This window comes from Pezoporus occidentalis, unplaced genomic scaffold, assembly GCF_034315485.1.
Source record: "Pezoporus occidentalis ecotype Australia unplaced genomic scaffold, CSIRO_AGI_Poc_V1 ctg21, whole genome shotgun sequence".
NCBI lineage: Eukaryota > Metazoa > Chordata > Aves > Psittaciformes > Psittacidae > Pezoporus > Pezoporus occidentalis.
Window position 1 is genome coordinate 6,045,570 of NW_026913964.1, and position 20,730 is coordinate 6,066,299.

General features: G+C 38.2%; 1 protein-coding gene across 12 annotated transcripts in view; it reads left to right on the forward strand.

Annotated features, from left to right (window-relative positions):
- The window catches only part of MEIS2 (Meis homeobox 2), a 175,549-nt gene that overhangs the window by 30,028 nt on the left and 124,791 nt on the right, over window positions 1-20,730 (forward strand). For 6 of the 12 annotated variants that reach the window (XM_062619342.1, XM_062619344.1, XM_062619341.1 and 3 more), the window contains one exon: window positions 12,474-12,575. The exons of the other annotated variants lie outside the window; for them this stretch is intronic. In XM_062619342.1, the coding sequence (XP_062475326.1) occupies window positions 12,474-12,575 (102 nt within the window). The remainder of the gene's footprint in view (window positions 1-12,473; window positions 12,576-20,730) is intronic. 12 annotated transcript variants of the gene reach the window in all.

Genomic DNA, 20,730 nt, shown 5'->3' on the forward strand with positions numbered 1-20,730 from the left:
TTAAACTTTCCTTGAGTCTTTACACATGCAGCTGTAAGTTGGGCATACCTAGATTTAAGGCAGCCCCCATTTGCAAGTGTCCAGCAGAACTGAATATGATAAATACATGCATAGAATTTTATTGCAGGACTTGGTGCTAAGGTTTTAAATAATTTACGAGCGTAAAATTCAGAAACTTGCATGAACTCCCTGTCTAATTTTACACTCCTGCTTAAAGAAGATGGAACATTGCTTAAATAGCACAAATCAGAATTTTTCAGCTTGGAGCTGCCTTCCTAATTCCTCCCACCTCAGATTTACCACTTACTGATGGTTCTCTATTTCATGGGACCTGACCCCATACATCTGTTAAAGGGGATAGTTCAGGATGAATACAGCCTCCTACTCAGTAGGACCGCAGTGTTCTCTTAGCTTCTACTAGATGCTTGAACAAGCAGAGGGCTTAAGTGAAATCCTTTAGCTGAGGCAAAATCTGTTCTTATTTAGGGACTAATCCAAAGCCTGTTAGACCAACAGAAAGACTTTGGTTGACTTCAGTGAGCTTTGGATCAGGCCCTCCCTTGCTAATGCATCTGAAATCAATGGAGCTACATTGGGCTTCTGCCAGTAAAAAAAAGGGAGAGGGATTGTCCTTCTGCTTTATTTGTACAGTACCTAACACACTGAGGTCCTGGTGCTCACAACAGTGTTCCCAAGTGCTTCATTGAGGCAACAACTTAGTGTTCATGAAGTCCCATTCATCTGGGTACCTAATTCAGTTGTTTAAAACAACCATGTATGCTGTGCATCCAGCTCATGCCCACGCATTATTTTGGTCTTCTAATGTTCTGTATCAAGAAGTTTCTTGTGAAAAGTATGAAGGGAGGTTTTATATCAGGAAAAAAATAATATTTTCTTATCTATATCTGTACTATCAGATTGTAAAGAAAACCATTTTGAATGAAGAATATTCAGTCCATAGAACACTTAAACACAAGGAGTGTAACTTGTACTGTCATCTCACTGCCTTGAGAAAATTATTGAAGCCCCATGCCTTCTCTACAGTCAAAAGGCTGTTACCTTTTTATTATTATTTCATTATTACCTTTTATTTTTGTTTCTCAGTGTTAAGCTATAGTCCAAATTATGATTGCCACTTGTTAAAGATTTTATGTAATAATTAGCTTTATAGCAATGGCAAATATTTTTAGAAAAGAAGTGGCAAAGGATTTAAAGATCCTATGTGTACATCATCATGGACCTTCTATTTTCATAAGTGCCTTTGACAGCCAAAGTAGGACTTCAGTCTGGCAAGGACTTACACAGTGCTTAAGTCTGTATATTGCAAGTCATGTTATTGAAATAGAGGCCCACAGTAGGGTTAATATTCACCACCTCAGCCTTTGTAGGATTTGTTTTCAACTGACACTTTTGTTGTAGTCCTAAACTACAAATATTTTCATTAGAAAGAAAGCTGCTAAGTTTTGTTTGTTTTAACTTTACACTTTGATTAGATTTCATGAGCTTCTAAGTCCATGCACTAAAGATTCATTTTGTGTATTCAGATACATAATATATTTTGTGCAAAACGTCCGTCGCCATGTTCAATTGTATTTCAGTACAAAAAAAAATCCTGTTTCAAAACTTTCTTGTGTAGTGTATTTAGACATAACTTTCTAGATGAGAAACGTTAGACTTAATGTTTTGTTTTAAGTCTTATTTTTCTTCAGTAGTGTTTTATTCATTTTGTGTAAAATGCTAAATTGTTAGTTTAAGGTATTACACAATTAAGATTTAGAGGTTACCAAAAGGCTTAATGCATATAGATGCCTTTCATTTTAGGGAAACAGGGTTAAGCTGATCTGACTAGCATCTCAGCTGGCTTGCAATTAGAAGTTTTCTGTGCTTTTCATGTGCAAGGATTTAAAAAGATAAATTACTGCAGTACTCATTCTTCAGTCCAAGTAAGAAGTAATAATGCAGTTTTCCAGTTTAAACCCACCACCCCCCCAAAAAAAAAAACAAACAACAAAAACCCACAACATAATGAAGACAATCTTATTGGTGCTAGATGTTTCTAAATTTTAGTTATGTACAGATTTGACTGTTTTCTTTCAGTTTCAAGTGAACATATCTGGACTTCCCTGAAGTTCATAAACTTACTTAAGTGACTTGAGTTAGGCATAGGTGATAGCTAACCACGGTGTTTGTGTCCATTTTCTTCTATTTTGTTTTTTTATTCTGTCTCAGAATAATGAAATTCATCCTACCTTATCCATTTCCAGAAAATCTTCTGTAGTTCATATCTGCAATGATAGATGAAACACTTTCATTTAGCTGTGAATTGATTATTCTAATTATTTCGCTGAGTTAGATCTTATTAACAGTTCATATTCCCAGCTTTGAGTATAGTTTGGCAAAAAGCTCTATGAGCAAGGTTTTAGGAAAGAAAGGATTTATTGATTTTTTTTTTTTTTAAGATCTTTCATTCATTCTATTAATCTATAACTCAGGCTCAGCTACAGATTTTCCCCTTTTTTGATGTTTTTTTTCTCTTCTGGCTTTGGGCAGGAATATGTTTCATATAGTCAGGCCTTTCTAATCTGGTAATTCATCAGTGACATACAGGATTTGGTTTCAAACCCCTCACTGCTTTCTTGTAAACTAATCCTACAGTCCTAGGACCACCAAAGAGAATGTCATTTTTGCTAGAAGTCCACACTGTCAGAATTCAGGTTTACTGTATGCCAATTAACCCTCCTTTAAGCTCTTCCAAATGGCTACCAGTTTTGTTTAAGAGAAGTAAGCTATCCTTTTACTTTAGAACGAGTAAAGAATTTTCTGCAATTTTCTGCATTCTTACCAACTTCATTGATGTGAATATAAAGTACACAATAGGTCAAATTCTGACTTCAGTGGGAGTTGATAGGAGCAGTCTGTATATTTGAAAGCAGAATCGATTCAGTCTTGGTGTGCTTGTGCAGCAAAAAAATCTTATCTTTCTGTAATTTTCTTTCATATAATCAAAGAATATAGATTTGAGTTTTTCTCGTGTTATTTTTTATGACTGCTTTACGTGAGCTCAGATGAGTTGCTTATGTTCTTAGTAAGGATGTGTGTGTATTTTTTCTCCTTGTCTATTCACATATAAACATTTCACATGCTTCCTTAGAGAATTTCCTTGTAAGGTTCAGTTCTTAAGAGACTAAGAACTTGTCTAGCACATAATTTGTAAATTATGCAAAAAAGCACCCTCCAGCTGAGGCAAACTCTAGAACAATCCACTTGGACCTGCTTTGCTTGCTTGGATGTAAGGGTCTAGTTCAAATTGTGGCTGTAACAAGCAGCATACACCCATGCACAGCCAGAAGTCCAGTGGGGGATCCACGTATTGGGCTTCTGTTTCAGTCTTCCATCAAACAGCTGTTTGTTGCAGCATGATTCATTTATTTTAGATAATTTGAAAAGGATATTGCTTCTGACAACAAAAAAAGCATCATGTCCTCTGCTCTTGTGCCTTCTTCATGCTCCTTAGCTGTTCTTGAGTTGTCTTGTTTCATGGGACTGGGGTGCAACTTCTACAAAGTGAAATGAGATTATTATATCCAAAAGAAAAGGGAGAATGGTGGGCAGAAATGCTGCTGTTAAATTCAGGTGAAACCGTAGATTTTCACTTGTGTGATCATTAAAGCTGAGCAAAAGCCGGTATCTCACACTTTCAGAAGAAAGACTTCTTTTCCACCAGGCTTCTTATGCTTTAAATAACTGATTTGGCAGCCTTGATCTACTCAAATGTTACTTTCTTGCTGCCTTTTTATAACAGTCCTTTAAACAACTTGTGAGGAACTTCTTAGCTTGTTTTTAGACTGCTAGAGGTAGAAAACATAGACTTTTTTTAAAAAGAAAAAACACAAGTTTTTTCAAAGTAGACCTTTAACATAGCATTATACTATTTCTTTCTGTAAATCATCTCTCATACATTAAAAAGCAACTGCCAGTTGGTTTTCTTCCTGTCTTGTATATATTTGAGGTTATAACAGTAGAAGTTCTAAGCTTTGCCCTCTTTCCGCCCCCCCCCCCCCCCCCTTCTTTTTTAATTTTAGTTGATGGCTTTGGGAAGGGTGGTCTTTCTCTTACTTTCTTAGTTACATTATCTATAAAGGTAGGGTTTTTTTGGTGGTGCTCCCTTTTGTTTTTTTTGGGGTGTTTTTTTTTGTTTGTTTTTGTTTTTTCATAGTATGGCAGAGAAGAGTAGGACATAAACCTTTTAAAAGTAGATTTTGTAAAATGTACAGCATGGATAAAGGTTCATCAGGTTTTGCTTGAATCAGACACATCTGTTAAAAGAATCAGTAGATCTGCAGAGAGGCTATGGCTATTGTCACATCCAGGGGAACTGAATCTTGACGTTCATTTAGGATTCCCTCCTGATAAGCAAATTCCCATGACCGCTTTTGAAGCTTTAAAAGCTTTGGTTTTGTTTTAAAAGGCCTCTGAGCACCGGCAATGTTTTCATGGGCATTTAGAAACAAAAACCTGAGCTTTTAAACCTTCAAGGGTAGCTGTGGGGATTCACTTTGCTTCTCAGCAGACCAAGTCTGAGGTAACACCTGCAAGAAGTGTGTATCTGTGCATGTGGATTTTGTGAGAATTGTGAAGCTCCATCTCAACTGACCCACAAATGTAACAGCAGTGTGTGTGTGTAAATCTTGTTATGTTTTCCTGTTATTCATTCTAAAGAGCAAGGTATTATTTCGGTTCTGTGGAATTACTGATGTGGGTAAGACAATTTTGGTTTTAGATTGTTTTCACATCTTCTCCATGTACATCAGCTGATGCAAACACTAAGAAATGGCCTTCAGAAGAACAGACTGAATGAGAGTCCCTGGTTATGTTTCTTTATCTAAAGGATATTAGGATTTTTTGCTTCAGCTTTACTTTTTTCTTCTACAGTTAAAATCAGTTACACAAGAAAAGGTAGCTTTCTGTAAGTAGATGTAAACCCATTACTAGATAAGAAATAATGTGCAATACAAATGAGCAGACAAATCCATCTCTTTGCATCTTAAACACGTGAGGTGAAATTTTGTCGTGCTTTTGGGGGAACGGTAAGGTGGTTTTCAGAATTAAGGATAGATACTAAATTAATATATTAGAAGTGTTTTTCTCCTGTCCTGTGCTGTTCTCAAAACACCTGTTAAGAGAAATAAGCACACATTTTGTGACTGATGATACTAACTGGCAAACCTGGCACCAAATAACCTGCTGAAACTAAAATGTTGATGCAGAACATGTGCTTAACTTAACAGTCCATAACCCTGTTTTTAGAACAGTGAAATACCTAGCCTAAGGAAAGCTCATAAAATGAAGGTCTTTAAAGTTCATAGATTAGACCAATGAAGCTGCAGCCGTTTTTAAGAATGTGTATCTTCATTGACTCCTATTAATTCGAGATGACCAAGTATGTGAAATATGAAACATAAAAGCACTGAAGAAGACTTTTTTATTATAATTCTATTTTAAAGTGTGTTTTTCATAGATTGTCTGAAAGAATAAACAGAAAAGGGATGCTTGAAGAGGCAAACATTCTACATTTGGGAGGATTATGTATTGCAGGAAGATCTGAAAGAACCTCTGCTTGGTTTCTAAGGGTATTTAATTGAGCTTTTTATGACATATAATGCTTAATTCCTCTAGAAATTCCCAGTGCCCTTAAGATTCTATTGCTTGAGATTAGGTTGAGTAATTTTGCGTATCTCTAATTGTGTTTCCCCATGCGTAGCATTCCAGCCATGTCTGTCTTATTTTACTGTTAAATATATAATTTATAAATAGATAACAATCCTGATAAGCTTGTTTGAATCCATTCTAGAACAAATTACTTGTTTTGTATTGTGATAGCTTCAAGCTGCTTTAAAGTAACTGTCCTCAACAAAGAAGAATTCTTTGTTATCTTATTCATCTGGAGGCATGGGGAATCAAAAATCTGGGCTATTGTAGCAACTAAGACCAATTATTTCTGAAGTGTTCCTTGAGAAATAAACTTTCTGCACCAGGCAAATATGAAGTTGTAATAAATATGTGAACATACAATTTTCCTTTTTGTACTTGTCCACACAGGGTTCATGTTAGTCTATTACTCTTAAATGAAAGAAATTAGAATAGACTATATTAAGCTGAACAGAATTTTCTTAATTTGTTTTTTCTGGCTGTGTAACTTTTATGACAAAAAGCTTGCTATCTTCCATTTCACCAAATGTGCACTTTTTTTCCTCCAAACTATATGCTTTATTATTAGACATTTTGGGATATGGTGATTTTATTTCTCTTTTTGGGGAATAAACCAGAAGCATCTTCTTCTGCTGAATAGCCTGACAGAAAACGAAGACAGAATAGAATTGGCGAATGGGAGTTGGATTGTTTTGTGGGGGGGGTTGTTGGTTTTGTTTTTTTTCTTTTTAATCTCAGTATTCCTTACTTTTTTTTTCTAATTTTTTTTTCTATTTTTTTGATAATTGAACAAAACTCAGGTGAAAAAACAAGCTGTCTTTAAGAAAGAAATTATTTAGAAGTGCAACCTGTTTACGTATCTGGATGAGAACAGTGCATTGTTAACAGTGACTGCATGAATCGTATGATGCAACCTTTTGACAACTGAGTGTCTGCTGGAGACATCTGTGAAGGTTGACCTTTCACCCCAAGGAAGAATGCTCTGAAGGTGGGGAATGCCCTTATCTATCCTGGCCCACCATGCAGACAGGCTGCCCACCACTGTCCTTGCACCCACTTGGTTACATAGCTCTTCAGATACAAATTGCCTGAGTCAAAACTAAGCAGATTCTTCTAAAGGGATATTGAAAGCCAACTTGCTTTTGCCTTGGTGGGAAGGCAGAGGTTAAATCAGGGGCCTCAGATAGTATGAAACTAGAATGAAACCCTTAGTCTTTAAGTAGTCTCGTTAACTAATAAGTCACCAGAAGAGGGATTGCTAATATCTGGTGTGCCTGACACTCCCTGAGATCCTTTACTTCTGTAAATCACTTGTTAGCAGTGTTGTGGAAACCAGTATATACAGCACATTACCCATCAGACACACAGGTTCAAGTTGTAGTGTACAGGCACAGAAGGCACCGCTGTTTCTTTTTCAGGTAGCGGGAAAAAGAAGGAAGAGAAGAAGGGTTGGGGTATACTGGGGCAGAAATACTAATAAATCGCTGAGAATGTTTTCAGATAAATGTATTTCTGATTTTCACAGAAAAGAAAATTCATTGTACTGGCTGTAATCTGAGAAACTTCCTGTTTCCATGCTCTTTTTAATTCAGAAGCCTGTAATTCCTGGTACAGGTGACTCTCTGAAAAGCAGCATCATGCTGGTGATTGCTGCTTCTAGTAATATGCTACTGTGTTTTCAGTGGTCATTCATGGAGAGCCACCAGCTGACTATTAGTCAACAAGGACCCATGTCCCACTTGTTATAGGTGAAGTGGTGATTTCTTGTCTCAAGTGGCTGTAATGTTTTAGGTGTGTGGTTTGGGCTTGTGGTATTTTTGTTTTGTTTTGTTTGTAGGGTTTTTGGCTGGGGTTTTTCAGGGTGTTTTTTGTGTGTGTGTTTTGTTTATTTTTTTTTCTTTAAGTAAAAATCAGATAATACAAGGATATTTGGCTGCTAAAAACAAAGCAGCAAATAATCTGTCCCAAAAGGTGGAGCAGTCTTGAAGAAAACAGGTTACTCATCCCCCCCCCCCCCCCCCCTTTAGTCCCACAGAACGACTGCATGCTTCAGCACAGATTTTTCTGCTAGTTGGATCCCAGGCGGCCTTATTGAGTGCAGTGCTGCTCAGGGAGTTGCAGCTGTATAAAGTGTAGGGGGGTGGGGAAATGTAGTTTGTACGATTTGTTCTTTACCTTGGTTCGGGTTCAGCATGGCAGCTGCACTCCGACTTTGTGTGTGACAACACAAAGGACAGCAAAAGTGAAAAGCAAGTCAGCAAGTAGAGAGACAAAAGCAACGATCAGCTAATACAGCTCCACATGGCCTAACTAATTTATGAGAAAAAACCTGTTCTGTTCATTGGATCAGCACTCTGAGGAGGCAGGTGGAATTGTAGGAAGTTTTCATTGAGTCTCTGGAGCAACTAAGGAAGTCACTAGAGATTCTTCTCAGTTTGAACTTTATCAGGGTCTACGCTTAATCAATATGGTATTGGAAAAAGAATTAATTACTAAAGCAGAATAAAACAGCTGCATTTTAAACTAAGGATCCATCAATTCAGTAATCTTCCAGTTACAGGCTAGGTGCCGTGAGGATCATTTTGACTTCATGTAATGAGGAACTGAGGGAGTTTCCTCATGAACAGGCTGGGAATTCACATTAGCCTATTTCAGCTATTTGTCATCAGTACAACTCATTTCTCCCCTTCTGAATTACAATTTGTATTTGATATACTGTCAAACCCACAAAATTCCCGTATTCATGGAACTGAAAGCATTAATGCGGAAATCATTGTCGCCATGAGAAAAAGTCTTAACCTTCCTGAGCCTCTTTATTCTATAGGCTGCGGCTCGAGTGGTTTCATGCCGGACATACCTCTATTGTGTTCATTGTGAGGGTCAGGGACCTGCCTGTTGAAGAAGCAGTAATTTGAACACAGCCTGTAAATGTTTCATCTGTAATTTCCATAATGGTGAATTTCAAGGAGGGCTGAGAAGGGTTATGGGAGATGAATTAGGTTTTTAGTGAGCTCATTAGGAAGCCAAACAGAGTTTAGACAGCAAGGCGGTGAGTGTGGCTGTAATCAGTTCTGCTCGCTTTGTTCCCTGCCTTCGGGACATTTTTTGAAAACTTCATGGCAGGGGCTGATGAGAATATACTGAGAAGAGGCTGCAATCTGATGGTTGACTTGTTGATTTGTAAACCTCTTAATTCATTTTTTGTTCAATTTAATCTTTTCTTTCTTAAGGAAAATTAGTTGAATGTTAGCCCTCTTTGCACTATTCACCTCTTAAATTATGCTCATTTTGAGGAGCTTGTTATGCCTGAATAAACATGAAATGACTTGGCATTTTCCCATAAGAGGCACACCCATTTTAATACCATGTATTTACCATTCCTGGAAATGTCTCATTAACTTCTGAAAATCTGTGAGCATGATATTTTTGGGCTACTGTAACACACCTCTTGGCAGTCACAGAAGGCAGTTTGGTTAATGCCTCATAATATCCATTTTTATTCTCAACATGAAGAAAGGCTCTCTATAGAAAATTGATGCAGTTTGCTCTGCTAATTTTCATGCTCATTCCAATTAATTTAACATGACCCAGATTTTCTTCCTCGGGCTCATCCTGACTAATTAGTAAGGCAACACCTAGAACAAGTTCTGTTTAATAACATTGAGGAACACTAGTTGTGAGTGATTTTGATGCTAATAAAGATATTCACTGATGGGACAGATATTTGATGTCAATTATCGTATGTAATTTAGAAGTCCCAATGTGCTGGATAGAGTATAGGAAGGCTGGCAAATCACTGTGGGAGATAATTTTTTTCTTTTTGTTAAAAAGACTTCCCAAGCACCTAGCTATCCTCAGGGACCAATTAGTTTATTTTTTTGGTACAAGTAGTAGTATTGTCAACTAATTCCCCTGTAATAGATGGGGTGCTGCTGCTAAGGATGAACAATCTGCAAATCGTCAATGGCCAGGGCCCAGACCTGCATTATTTACCAAACCTTTAACATGTATGGGAAGAGCTACCATGGGCACCAGAAAGTGGTGCTGGTTGAGGAGGAAAGTATGGCCTGCTCATTGCCTTAAAATAGCTTTTCTTTCCTTGCCGCCATCCAGATGAACCTATTTTGTAGGAAGTAAAAGGGGCTGAAAAGGGGCCTCGCTAGTGATTCATAAATGAATTATGAACAGTGGTATTTCTTATTTCAGAAAAATGGTCCAAACCTGCACTCCATGTGATAATTCTTTGCTGCACTCTGAGAGCCAGGAAGAAGTTATCTCCATTCAAACGCGCAGGGCTGATGCACATGTAAGCGTCCTTGCTGCTGAAAGACTGGCAGCATGGGCAGGTCCCAGTCCCTCAGAGAACTTCTCCCTGGGAAAGCTGCGCTGTTCTGTGTGCATCATCCATGCTGACAGAAACACAGTGTGTGAGGCAGGTGAAGAGTGAGGTCCATAGAGTGTTTTGTCTTTGAGTTCATTGGTGGTAGAAACGTGAAGTGCCAAATCTTATTTTTTTACCTGGTCTCTTAGAACAAATTCCCACGCGTGCTACAGGAAGATAAAGACTGGATGACACTACTGTTCTTACTTCACAATTTTGGTCAGCCACAGATACAAAAACCTGTGTGATCTCTTTACTGAAATTGTTGCACTAAGAGTTGCTTTTGCTCCTAGTTACATAAACGGAAATACTGCTATTTAGCCGAAGAAGAAAAGAAATAAAATGTCTGGTGTATCTATTTTGATCACAAGTACTTATGTCCAAAAACCTGCCTTCTAATGGAGTATTTCAGGATATAAAGAAAGCATGTTCTCTTTACGATACGTATTTAGAGATGAAGAAGCATTAGTAGAAACAATAACCATACTCAGACTTGCAAAAATGTAATGCTCAAATAAGGACGGGAATGCATTGACATGTTTGTCTTTAAAAGTAATAATACATAATATTCACTTATGTAAGAGCCATCATCAATTACTATCAAAAGGAATATTATGTGTTACTTTTAAAGCAGTTTTCAGTGAAAACTGTGTTCCTTGCTCATTTGAACACTTTTGAAAATCTTTCCCTAAAGTTTGCTGAAGGTCCCTTTCTGAGCCAGTAACAGAAAAAGGAATATAATATCTTGTGTTAGATAATACTCAAATGTAATTAGCATTTCAATTCTTAGCTGCTGTATAAATCTCTGGTAAATTTAAAAAACTGACATAGTAAATGCAGGTAAAAATACCTTAACTATAATATGGCAAAGGGGGATAATGTCATTGGCCTAATTTCTCAGAGTTTTTAAGAGGTGGGGGGAAGGAGAGAGGAGAAGGGACTGTGTGAAGTTTCTTCTAATGTATTCAAACGCTGTAGTTTCTGGATTGATGCTACTAAGCAGCTAAGAAAGGATTCCTGTGAACAGCCTTGTGGTAGGGAGTCAAAGATGACCATGTCTACAGTGATTCCTAGCTGGTATCAGAACATGACCATTCTGTTGTTCTGGGTCAGCAGTAAATACCTCACCAAATGGTGCAAAGTCAGCCAGTTCTTAATTTTTTATCTCCTCAAGAGTGCATTCAGTGACTTTATCACTGAGAAGAATGACTCCCCTGCCTAGTGTGATCAAGATCTGGAAATTTGCTGCATCAGCACATTTAGTCCAGACTGCTGTTTGATTGGTGGGGCTTAGGTTTGATCTTACGGCATACATGTCAGCGCTCCAACTGGCTAGGTGAACAGCCTGTCCAGAGGGAAACTCAGTTTAACCCTTCTGAACCTGAAGGAAGAGAAGTCTCATAACTTGCCATGTCTTTTATTTGGGGTCCCTGCATATAGCCAGCCCTCTGAAGGGGCGAGTGGGGTGGTGGAAGTTCCCTAGAGCCCAACTTGTGAGGCTCTTCCCTAGGAACAGCCCAGGGACACAAACCAGTCTAGGAAGACTTTGTAGGCACTGCATATTTGTCTTATGCAGCACTTTCTGCTACAATGAAAGACTTGAAATGAAATTACAGGTTATGAATAGAAAAGCAGAGCATCAGATGTCAGCTCTTTTGATCACTTAAACGAGGTCCAAAGCATTTTATGGGATAATTTGGGTGCAGACATAGTTTGGGTGCTGTTTTTTAGTCATATTATCCCAAAACAATCCAATAAAATTACAATGGGAGAAAATAAGTTGCCTGTGAGCCTTTTGTGTCTTTTTTTTTTTTTTTTGTCAGCCACTTGAAATTTTCTGGCCAGAATTCATATGTCTTTATGCTTGCTTCTTCCAGTTTGAGGAATTTGGATAGTCCTAACTGTATCTTCCCTCATGGCTGAAGCCAGACTAAGAAACTAGCAAGGACTGTGTACGGGCTTTGGCTCTTAAATGCTTGCTCTTATCACCTGTCTACTGCAGGTGAACGATAAAACTTTTCGGGGCTTTCCAGTAGCCGGTTTTAAGCATCCATTGTATGTGTATAGCATATGAGGCACAGACGGGTTATACTTTACCTTTACAAGGCCCCTTGGAGGAAAAGATTCCTGAAAAATGGTACCCAAAGCAAATATGGGCAGATCCAAAGCACGTGGTTGTGTTGTGGAACGTGATTCGCCAGTGGAGTGAACATCAGATCAAGCCCTTTATTGTGAGCACCAAATAGCATACCACTTATAAACATTATTAATTATGTTTCCAAATACCCAGCACACTATATTTAGAGTATGGACTTTAACTTAAACCTGCAAGAGCAGACTGTCAGTGTTCCCACGTAACCCTTCACATTCTGGCATTTTCCAGACTGCCAGCCAAATGAACACGTTAGGAGGAGGTGCATATATATGCCTGCAGCACCCAGCGGGTTAATCCACCCTACTGTGCATAGGTGTTGGAGCTCTTATGGTATGTAAGACTTGCCAAGTTTGGAGTTGTTTTGTATTTTTTTTTTTTTTTTCCTGGACTATGCATTCACAGCAAGCATCTCTTCTTATGCTGCTCAGGTGTTTGTGAATGCATACCGAGATGGTGCTCTTATTTGTGTTTTATGTAACATACACATTTGTGCACATTTTATCACCTGGAAAAAGCTTTTATGTCTCATTTTAACACTTCTCTATTAAAACATTTGTTGTTGTTGTTGTTAATTAAACATTCAGCCATCTTTCATATTTTTTTTTAAATACATCTTAAAATAGACTACTGTGCATTTTGGTCTTCTGGCCTAACAAATGTCCGTTTTAATAACTGAAATTTTTAACTTAGTATCTCTCAGGACTAAGCATCTGCTCCATTTCTACTTCTAACTTTTTTTTTTGAAATTATGAAAATATCCCATGAATGTGTACTTACATGCAATATTTCAGCTGATGCTTTTTTAATAGTTAAATAACCGTGAAAAGAGAGGTTTCTAATGTGGACGGTACATGGATTCTTGCTGTATTAGTGAGCATCATTTTTAGGGATCTGGACAAACAGTTGTGTCCAACAGCATGTTGTTTAAGGGGAACTGCAAGACAGTAAAATACCTCACATTTTTTAAGTTTGTGGCAGCTCTAGGGAAAATTGAGATGCTCTGATGGCTATCTGTCTTTGAAAAAACCCACTAATTTTTATTCTTAAAGAAACTACATTAATGATTTAATGAAGAAGAAGAGTACAGGTTTTAGCCATCATCTACTGTAAGTTGTCCATATTCTGCTGTATATAAACAACTGCAAAATGCTAAAGGTTAAATACTGATAAGATGATACTATTGAACTTAATTACTTAACTTCAGCTGCAGGTAGAATTTTACTTGAACTCGCCTATTTTGCCCACATTTTATATTATTCTAATAACTAAAATAACAGGAGAGCAAATAACAAATGGTACTTAAAATAAAATACAGCTTTTTGATGTATGCTAACTTCGGTACAGTTGATTGAGGAAACTGAGAACATCCCACTTACTCAAACAAGGATAAAGAATCCCCCCAAAGAAATTATCTCTTAAAGAAAATGTGCTTTAGAGAAAAAAAAAAAAGTGATTTATTTTTTTTTCATCTCCTGATTTTTTTAATGACTTGTTACTGTTGTCTCAGCTGTAGCCAAAGTCTGCAGCTGGTATTCTTAACAGAATTACTATGAGGACGCTAAAACTACTTCTCTAAAATATATATAAAATAGCATTTTTAAAAGTATTTCATTTAGCAGCACAAGGACATTTTGTGTGACAGTGTTCAATAAGATAAAAATTTTAAACAGAATAACAGCTATTTACATTCACACTGCAAAATAATTATCGAAGCAGACAAAATGCTTAAACCTAATTTAATAATGCTTTCCTTCAACCTAGGTGCCAAACCCTGGGAGTAAACTTCCCAACTTGTGCTGAGGTGGGGAGGGGAGATCTGAAGTTAAAAAAGCATAGAAACAAGTGCAGTGAACACTTTTCTGGGTGAGGTACTGAGTGAATTTCACTTTTAAAAAGAAAAGCATCATAAATCAGCATAAACCACAAGTTTTAATGATTATGTCTCCTCTGGAATTGTGCAGTGCTTGCAGTTCTGTGTGAACAAGACAAGGATCTGGTCTTACACTTCTTACTCAGGCAAAACTGCCACTGACATTAACGATAATTTTGCTTGAATAGAACAAAGTGCTTGGTGGTGGTTGTGCCAGCATGAGGGGTGCGAGATTAGTGCAGACGTGCAAAAAAGTACAGCTTCAAATGGCTGTACCTTTGACTTCTTGAGCTAGCATTTCCTCCAACTACAAGGATCTTAATTATAACATTTGCTGGTTCAAAGATTAACATTTAGCATTCTGGGAAAGACTTTCTGGACTCTAGTAACCTGATCAGTATGGTTTCCTTTTGGTCTCTGCCTCTTTCTGGTTCTTTGTATTACAGAGGAGATGATAGTATCTGGCACATTCCTTGGATGACTTGAAGATAGCAGCCTTCTGTGTTTGGGGCTGAAAGATTGTGAACTCTGTGTTAGCAGAAATGCCACACAGGGGAGGTGAATAGAACATTAAAACAGCTTTAGCTTTAGGTACTGCAGTGCAAGCAGAGTTGAATTTGAGAGCTGGGACTTAAGTGGACATTTGTCCCTGCTTTCTTCCTTAATAAAATCTGAGTGTTAACTGTGGATAAGGGCATTTGAGAGATCACTAAAAATGAATCATTGAGTGCCCAGAAGAGCTTTATTATGATATACTATGGAGAACTTTAGAATATACCATGTACTTTTTACGTGCTTATTGAATGCATGTATGAGTTACTATTACAGAAGTAAATTGTTTTGTCCTTTCCTGCAGAAGCAAAATAATTTGCCAAATTAAAATGTCAAAATAAAACTCATCAAAAACTGGATCTGTGTGGTCCTTTCTGGCCCTGTGTTCCCATCTAATTTTCTTTTGCCCCTTGAAAGGCTATTCAGCAAAAAAGCACAAGCTCCTACCAGCAATGATTGTTATGCCTGTGTGCGTGTGTAATCCATTCTGAAAAACCCTTACACAAATAGTAAATCTGGAAAAATCTCAGTGCAGGAGTCCTGACTGCCTAAACTGAGTGTAAAAAAAAAAACCCAAAACCTAAATTTTAAAAATCCCCAGACTGATATCAGGTTCCAGGACTGGGTCCTTGTAGGTAAAGTCAAAAGAGGTTTCTTAGTTCAGTTTATTTGCCCCAGTAGCATTTAGATTGAAGGAATTATTCTGCTCCTGAAATTCTGCATAGAAGTTGCCACTGCCCAGTTAACCAGTGTGAAAATACCATGGAAAATAAATTATTAAACTATACTGTTATTACTAACTTGCCAGCTCCAGAGAAACAAATGCAGCCACATTTACATATGTGTCCATCTGTCTGTTTTTACACTTTATGTCTTCAGCCAGTGGGTGAAATTGTTTTAATCCAAGCTGCAGTCTGATTTTTTTTCTTCCTCTTTTTTTTTTTTTTTTTCCTGCTGATATTTTTCTCTGTGTGTATGTTATTTGTAGATGGACAGACATATTCTTGACAGTAGCTAGTTCTTAATTGTCCTTCTAAGTAATCTATCTGGCCACAGTAGTTTTAACTGGAGTAAGCAGCAGAGTTCTCCATGGATAATTTTTGTTAGTTAGCAGATTGTTACCATCTCAATGTTGCTGAAATCCCTAATCTCAGGTCAACGTGAAGCTGCAGTGGTTACAATCCTGTTGCCTGATGCAGTGTGAATGGAAGTGCTTTCTGTCAGAAACATGTGGTCTCTTCAGTGGAGAGCCTGAGTAAATCCTGTGTAAATAGAGGGAGGCTAACAAAGGATGAGCCCCTGCAGCTCAGAGCATTTGGAGCCATTTGGAGGCTGAATTTGCTAAATGCTGCTTATACCGCCTGAAAAGTTGAAGAGAAAGGAGCATAAAATCCCTTCTTTTTTCTCTTTCTGCTCCTACCCTGGGGGGAGGGTGTTAAGGGCCAGGGAAGCCTGAGGTAAGCCTATGAAGATTGTTTTTTCAGTGCTCTTTTGAGTGTGAAAAAGGTGGCATGGGTCACTGTCCCCTCTTTAATGTCGGAAAACCCACACAGTTAGTAAATGTTGCATGTAAACTAAAGCATTTCATCCCTTCTCCTGCACTCCACGGCAGTGGGCCATGAACTAGTCACTTGAAAATCGCAGAAAAATTTCACGTCAACATGTCCAGACAGTTTAGCACAGCAGGAACGTAAGAGAGATCAGCAATTAGCAGGTTGCTTTACTGTTCCCCTTGTCTGCATTGGAACACTTTTTTCACCTGATGTGAAAAAATGCTGGATCACAGCGAACAAGCCACGAACCTCCTGGCTGTATAGAAGAGCTTAAAATTTAAACCGCCGTTTATTAGTTCTGTCTTTAAAAACTAGAAAAATACGTTGTTGGCTTTTGAACTTAATCGCTAAGAATTCTCGATTCACTTCACAAATAAACACGAGATTTAAACACAGACAATTAAAGGCACAAAAATCCAGGCTTTTTTTCTGGTGGGTTTTTTTTGTTTGTTTGTTTTTTGGTGTGTTGGTTTTTTTTTTCAGCAGGAAAATAGTAAAAGGGGAAATGTGAAACATCGCAGTTCTGTAAATAGTTTTGGAAGATGTGAATCACCAATTTTATAGCGTGTGTAGCTATAACAATAACGTAGCTGGAATGTCATACCTACCTTTGAGTAAATAATGAAATATTTGCAAATGCCTTTCTGAAAATAAAATAAATTAGTGATTATAGAAGGGTGCCTATCCAGAAATAGAAAAGGATCAGTTTTTATTCTGTCACTTGTAAATACACTTTAGATACCAGATACCATGCAACTCTTCAAGCCTCTAGCACATATTGCCAGATGGCAATAGGGACTTGCTCCTGACTGGCAAACTATGCTAAAATGTGATTAGATCAAGTAGAACAGATTTTTAGGTGAAGTGTCTGATAGTGGCTTCAGTTCTCTTCCTTTTATTCCTATTTGAATTTACAATAGTTATTAATGCTTGGACTGTGTGAAATTTGTACATCATCTTCACAGTAACAGCCCAATGGAACTGCTGGATTACATTCTGGAAAGTAAAAGACCTTGCAAAAGAACAGCAGAGAGAGGGCTAGGTCTTCATCTCCTCCCTGCTGCAGAGGGCAAAAGAATATCATCCTATGTAGTAAGAGAGGTGGTAGTGCTATATGTCTGAAGTCTTCCTGAACCTTCTAGTGCACCAGTGTCCAACCTTACTTTCTCTCCAAGATGCTCACTGAAACATTATATGCCACCATGAGACACGTCTGGTGTTCCAGAGACACAAAAAGGGAGAGGCTGATTACAGTGGCTCACTTGAGGACACCCTATCCCAGGATGGGGCAAGTGATGACTGAGCATACAGGCTAACCTAGGATGCCTGGACAGCTTCTGATGGCTTCTTTCCTTCTGCAGTCAACTGATTCAGAAAAACCAGCACATGTACTGGCAGAGCACTGCTGAAGATGGCACAGCTCTAAGATGGGATGCCTGCTTGAACTGTTTGTGGTTTTCAAAATTCCAGGTTTGCCACCCGTAACCTGTCCTAATTCAGTTTCCCCAGGCAATAAGACGCAGTAGAAAAACATTGCTTCTGTGGTGTGAGGACACTAAGTCAACTTCCATGAACAGGGATCGCTAAAAGGAGGGGAAAAAACCCCAAACCCATAGCCAGCACTTCATTCAAAGACTTGTGATCTTCTGAAGCTGGAAGGCTAAAAAGCCTGATGATTTTAACAGGGTGGAATGGAGATAAGGAGTTCTCCTGAAGGGTCTTTGATTCTGGAGCTGACCTTCCCTCACTATTAGTCCTCCCTACAGCACAGACTGTCTTATCTTCAAAATATATTCAAACACTTCTCTTTCCAGCTTTTTGGCAGTGGTAATTAACCAGATTTTTAAGATTTTTCTCTGCTGGTGATGTGGATCATTTACTAAGCTGAACATCCTTATTAATAACGATTTACAATACTTATGTGACCAGATGGACGCATTAGAAGTACAAACAAATAATTGCAAATGTGACTATAAGCTGCATGCCGATTTTCTTGTTTTGCATTCATATCTACATATTCTACTCATCAAAATACTGGACTGAAAGATTGTAGAGTAGTTTACTTAAGATCAGCATAGTGCACTGCAGCTTTCCTTTTCAGAATCCTTTAACTTCACTTTCATATTGCTTGCACTACTCATAGAAAATACGGTGAAGTGTCTTGTCTCCCCCTCATTTTAGATACCCCTTCTCTTCTGTCTTTTTGTTTAGCATGGTAAACCATAAGCTGTAAGGGACCTCTGACAGTGAAGGAACTCAAATACTGGTTCCCAAAATATAGTATTCCAGAAATCACTTTTCTTACTGCTCAGCTTGTTATGATGGTAATAGGAACTATTTCTAGAGTTTGAATCTGGGCTTCTGTACTTTGGCCTGACTGAGTTATCTTTTTCAGTTACCATTTTTAACAGATTGGGAATTTGTTATCCTCTTCACAAATAGTGAAAAGACTAGATGAGCATCTTATAAACAGCAGTTTCTTAATCTTTTGCTGGGGCCTTATCTGTGAGGAACTCAAAGACTAGGGTTGAGATAATAGTGGTAGTGTGGAGGACTGTCAAAGAGGAATTCATTGATGCAATAATGTTGGACAGGCCTTCTGTAGGATTGGACTCTGCTTCCTGAAAACTCCTCAGTAGTGTGAACATTAGTGTCAGCAAGCTAAACTGTCCAAGGTAATCAGTTTGTAGCAAGTTAAATTTGAAATTATGATGCAATGGCAACCCTGCTCTAACTAGCTATTTGGTATTTTTAAGATAAGAGGTAGCCTCCTTTGCTTTCAATGTAAAATAGTTTGTCTTGTGGGAAGAAACCCTCAAAATGTGCAAAGTATCTGCACACAGAGCTTGTGTGGAAGTCCAACTTCCCCAACTTCCCACTGTGTGAAGAAGACTTGCAACTTCAGCATCCTCCATAAAACCTTCTGCTAGAAGAGAAGGTCTCTAAGGAATCCTCTGTGGGTCACTTTGCAAACGAACTTCATCTAAACTCTCTCCATCTCTTACAGGGGTTATTGAGATTATTACACAGCATTGATATAATCTGAAACAAGCTGGCTAATTTGTGTAATTCTCTACTGGCCTGAATCCCGCACTGTCATTGACGCCTCCACAAAGAGAGCGCCACTCAAGAATTCTCCACTTTCCTAGAACAGTGATAGGGTTTTGTTATCACTTGTACTCTTTGCACAAGAATAAATGAGTGAACAGTGTGCAGAGCAGGAGAAAGTCACTTTTTTTTTTTTTCTGCTGTGCGAAAGAGAGTGTCAGTGGGCCAACATCTAGACTTCATTTTGCCACTAGAAAACTGGGGTAATTGTGCTTATATAGTTGCAATTTCCATACAAATTAGAATTTGACTCTAATCTTCTTACAAATTACCATCCAAATCAGAATATGAACAGTTCACATGAGCAGAATCACTTGTAATGATGGTTTAAATGATTTAAATTTAGATTCCTTCATACAGCAGTTAAAAATATAGTTGATCCATTCTGCCATAGTATGACTTTCAAGTCAGTTCACTTTATTTCACTGTTGATAATTTTGTTTTCTTCATTTAAAGTAAGTTGTGTTTATTTGGATACAGCAGACTAGGATCAGGATCTCCATATCCAAAAAGCAAATCAGGCCATCTTGAAAAATCTGTTATGGGCTACTTCTATGATTTCTTGCCACTAGAAACAGTATCCATTAGTGTGAGCAGTTGTAGTCGTATTAAAGACATGACAATACAAATTAACAGGATTGTGTCTGTAGCTCACCAAGAGCAACAAATCTTGCTGTATTTATCTTTTGAGGTCATTTGGAGGTACGATATTTGAATTTTCTTCCTTGAGGTTACGGAATAGATTGGGGAAGCACTGACTCATCATCGGGTAAGGTGGGAAGGCAATGGGAGCTTCAGCCGAATTTTCCTCTCTTGGGCTGCTACTGGCTTTTTAAAACTCTCCAAAAGGTCTCAACACTGATTTAGCATGTAAGTGCCTCCTGCTGAGGATGCTCACAAACAGGAAAGTATGTATATGCAGACAAACAGGAATTTGTCCATTCAGAGAGTGAACAAATGCTTCTGTGATGCCAAAGGGTGGTGCAGAGCAGAAGTTTTGCAGGTCCACACATCCTGTGCATGCACACATAGCTTTTACATAAAGAGACAAATATATCTTTATCTGCATGACAGATAGACAAACGGACTGACTGACTTCAAACTTGCACTTTCAGTAGGGATTTCCCCCCCCCCACCCCCGACTCTGGGTACTGCTTTTCAAAATTGCCCGAGGCTACAGTACAGCACCTCAGATCCCCAAGGCCCATTGCCTGGCTCCTAATAGCCACTCTCCATCTGTGTCACATGAACAGCTGATGAGATAGCTCCAGTGTCTGTATTTTGGAGAGCATATCCACCCAGGTTAAAATGCTGGGGTTGCCAAGGAGCAGTCAGAAGCCATTAGTGTTTGTGAGAATTTGCCTTGCAGCAGTTCCTTGGCATAGTGGAAAGTGTGTGTGCG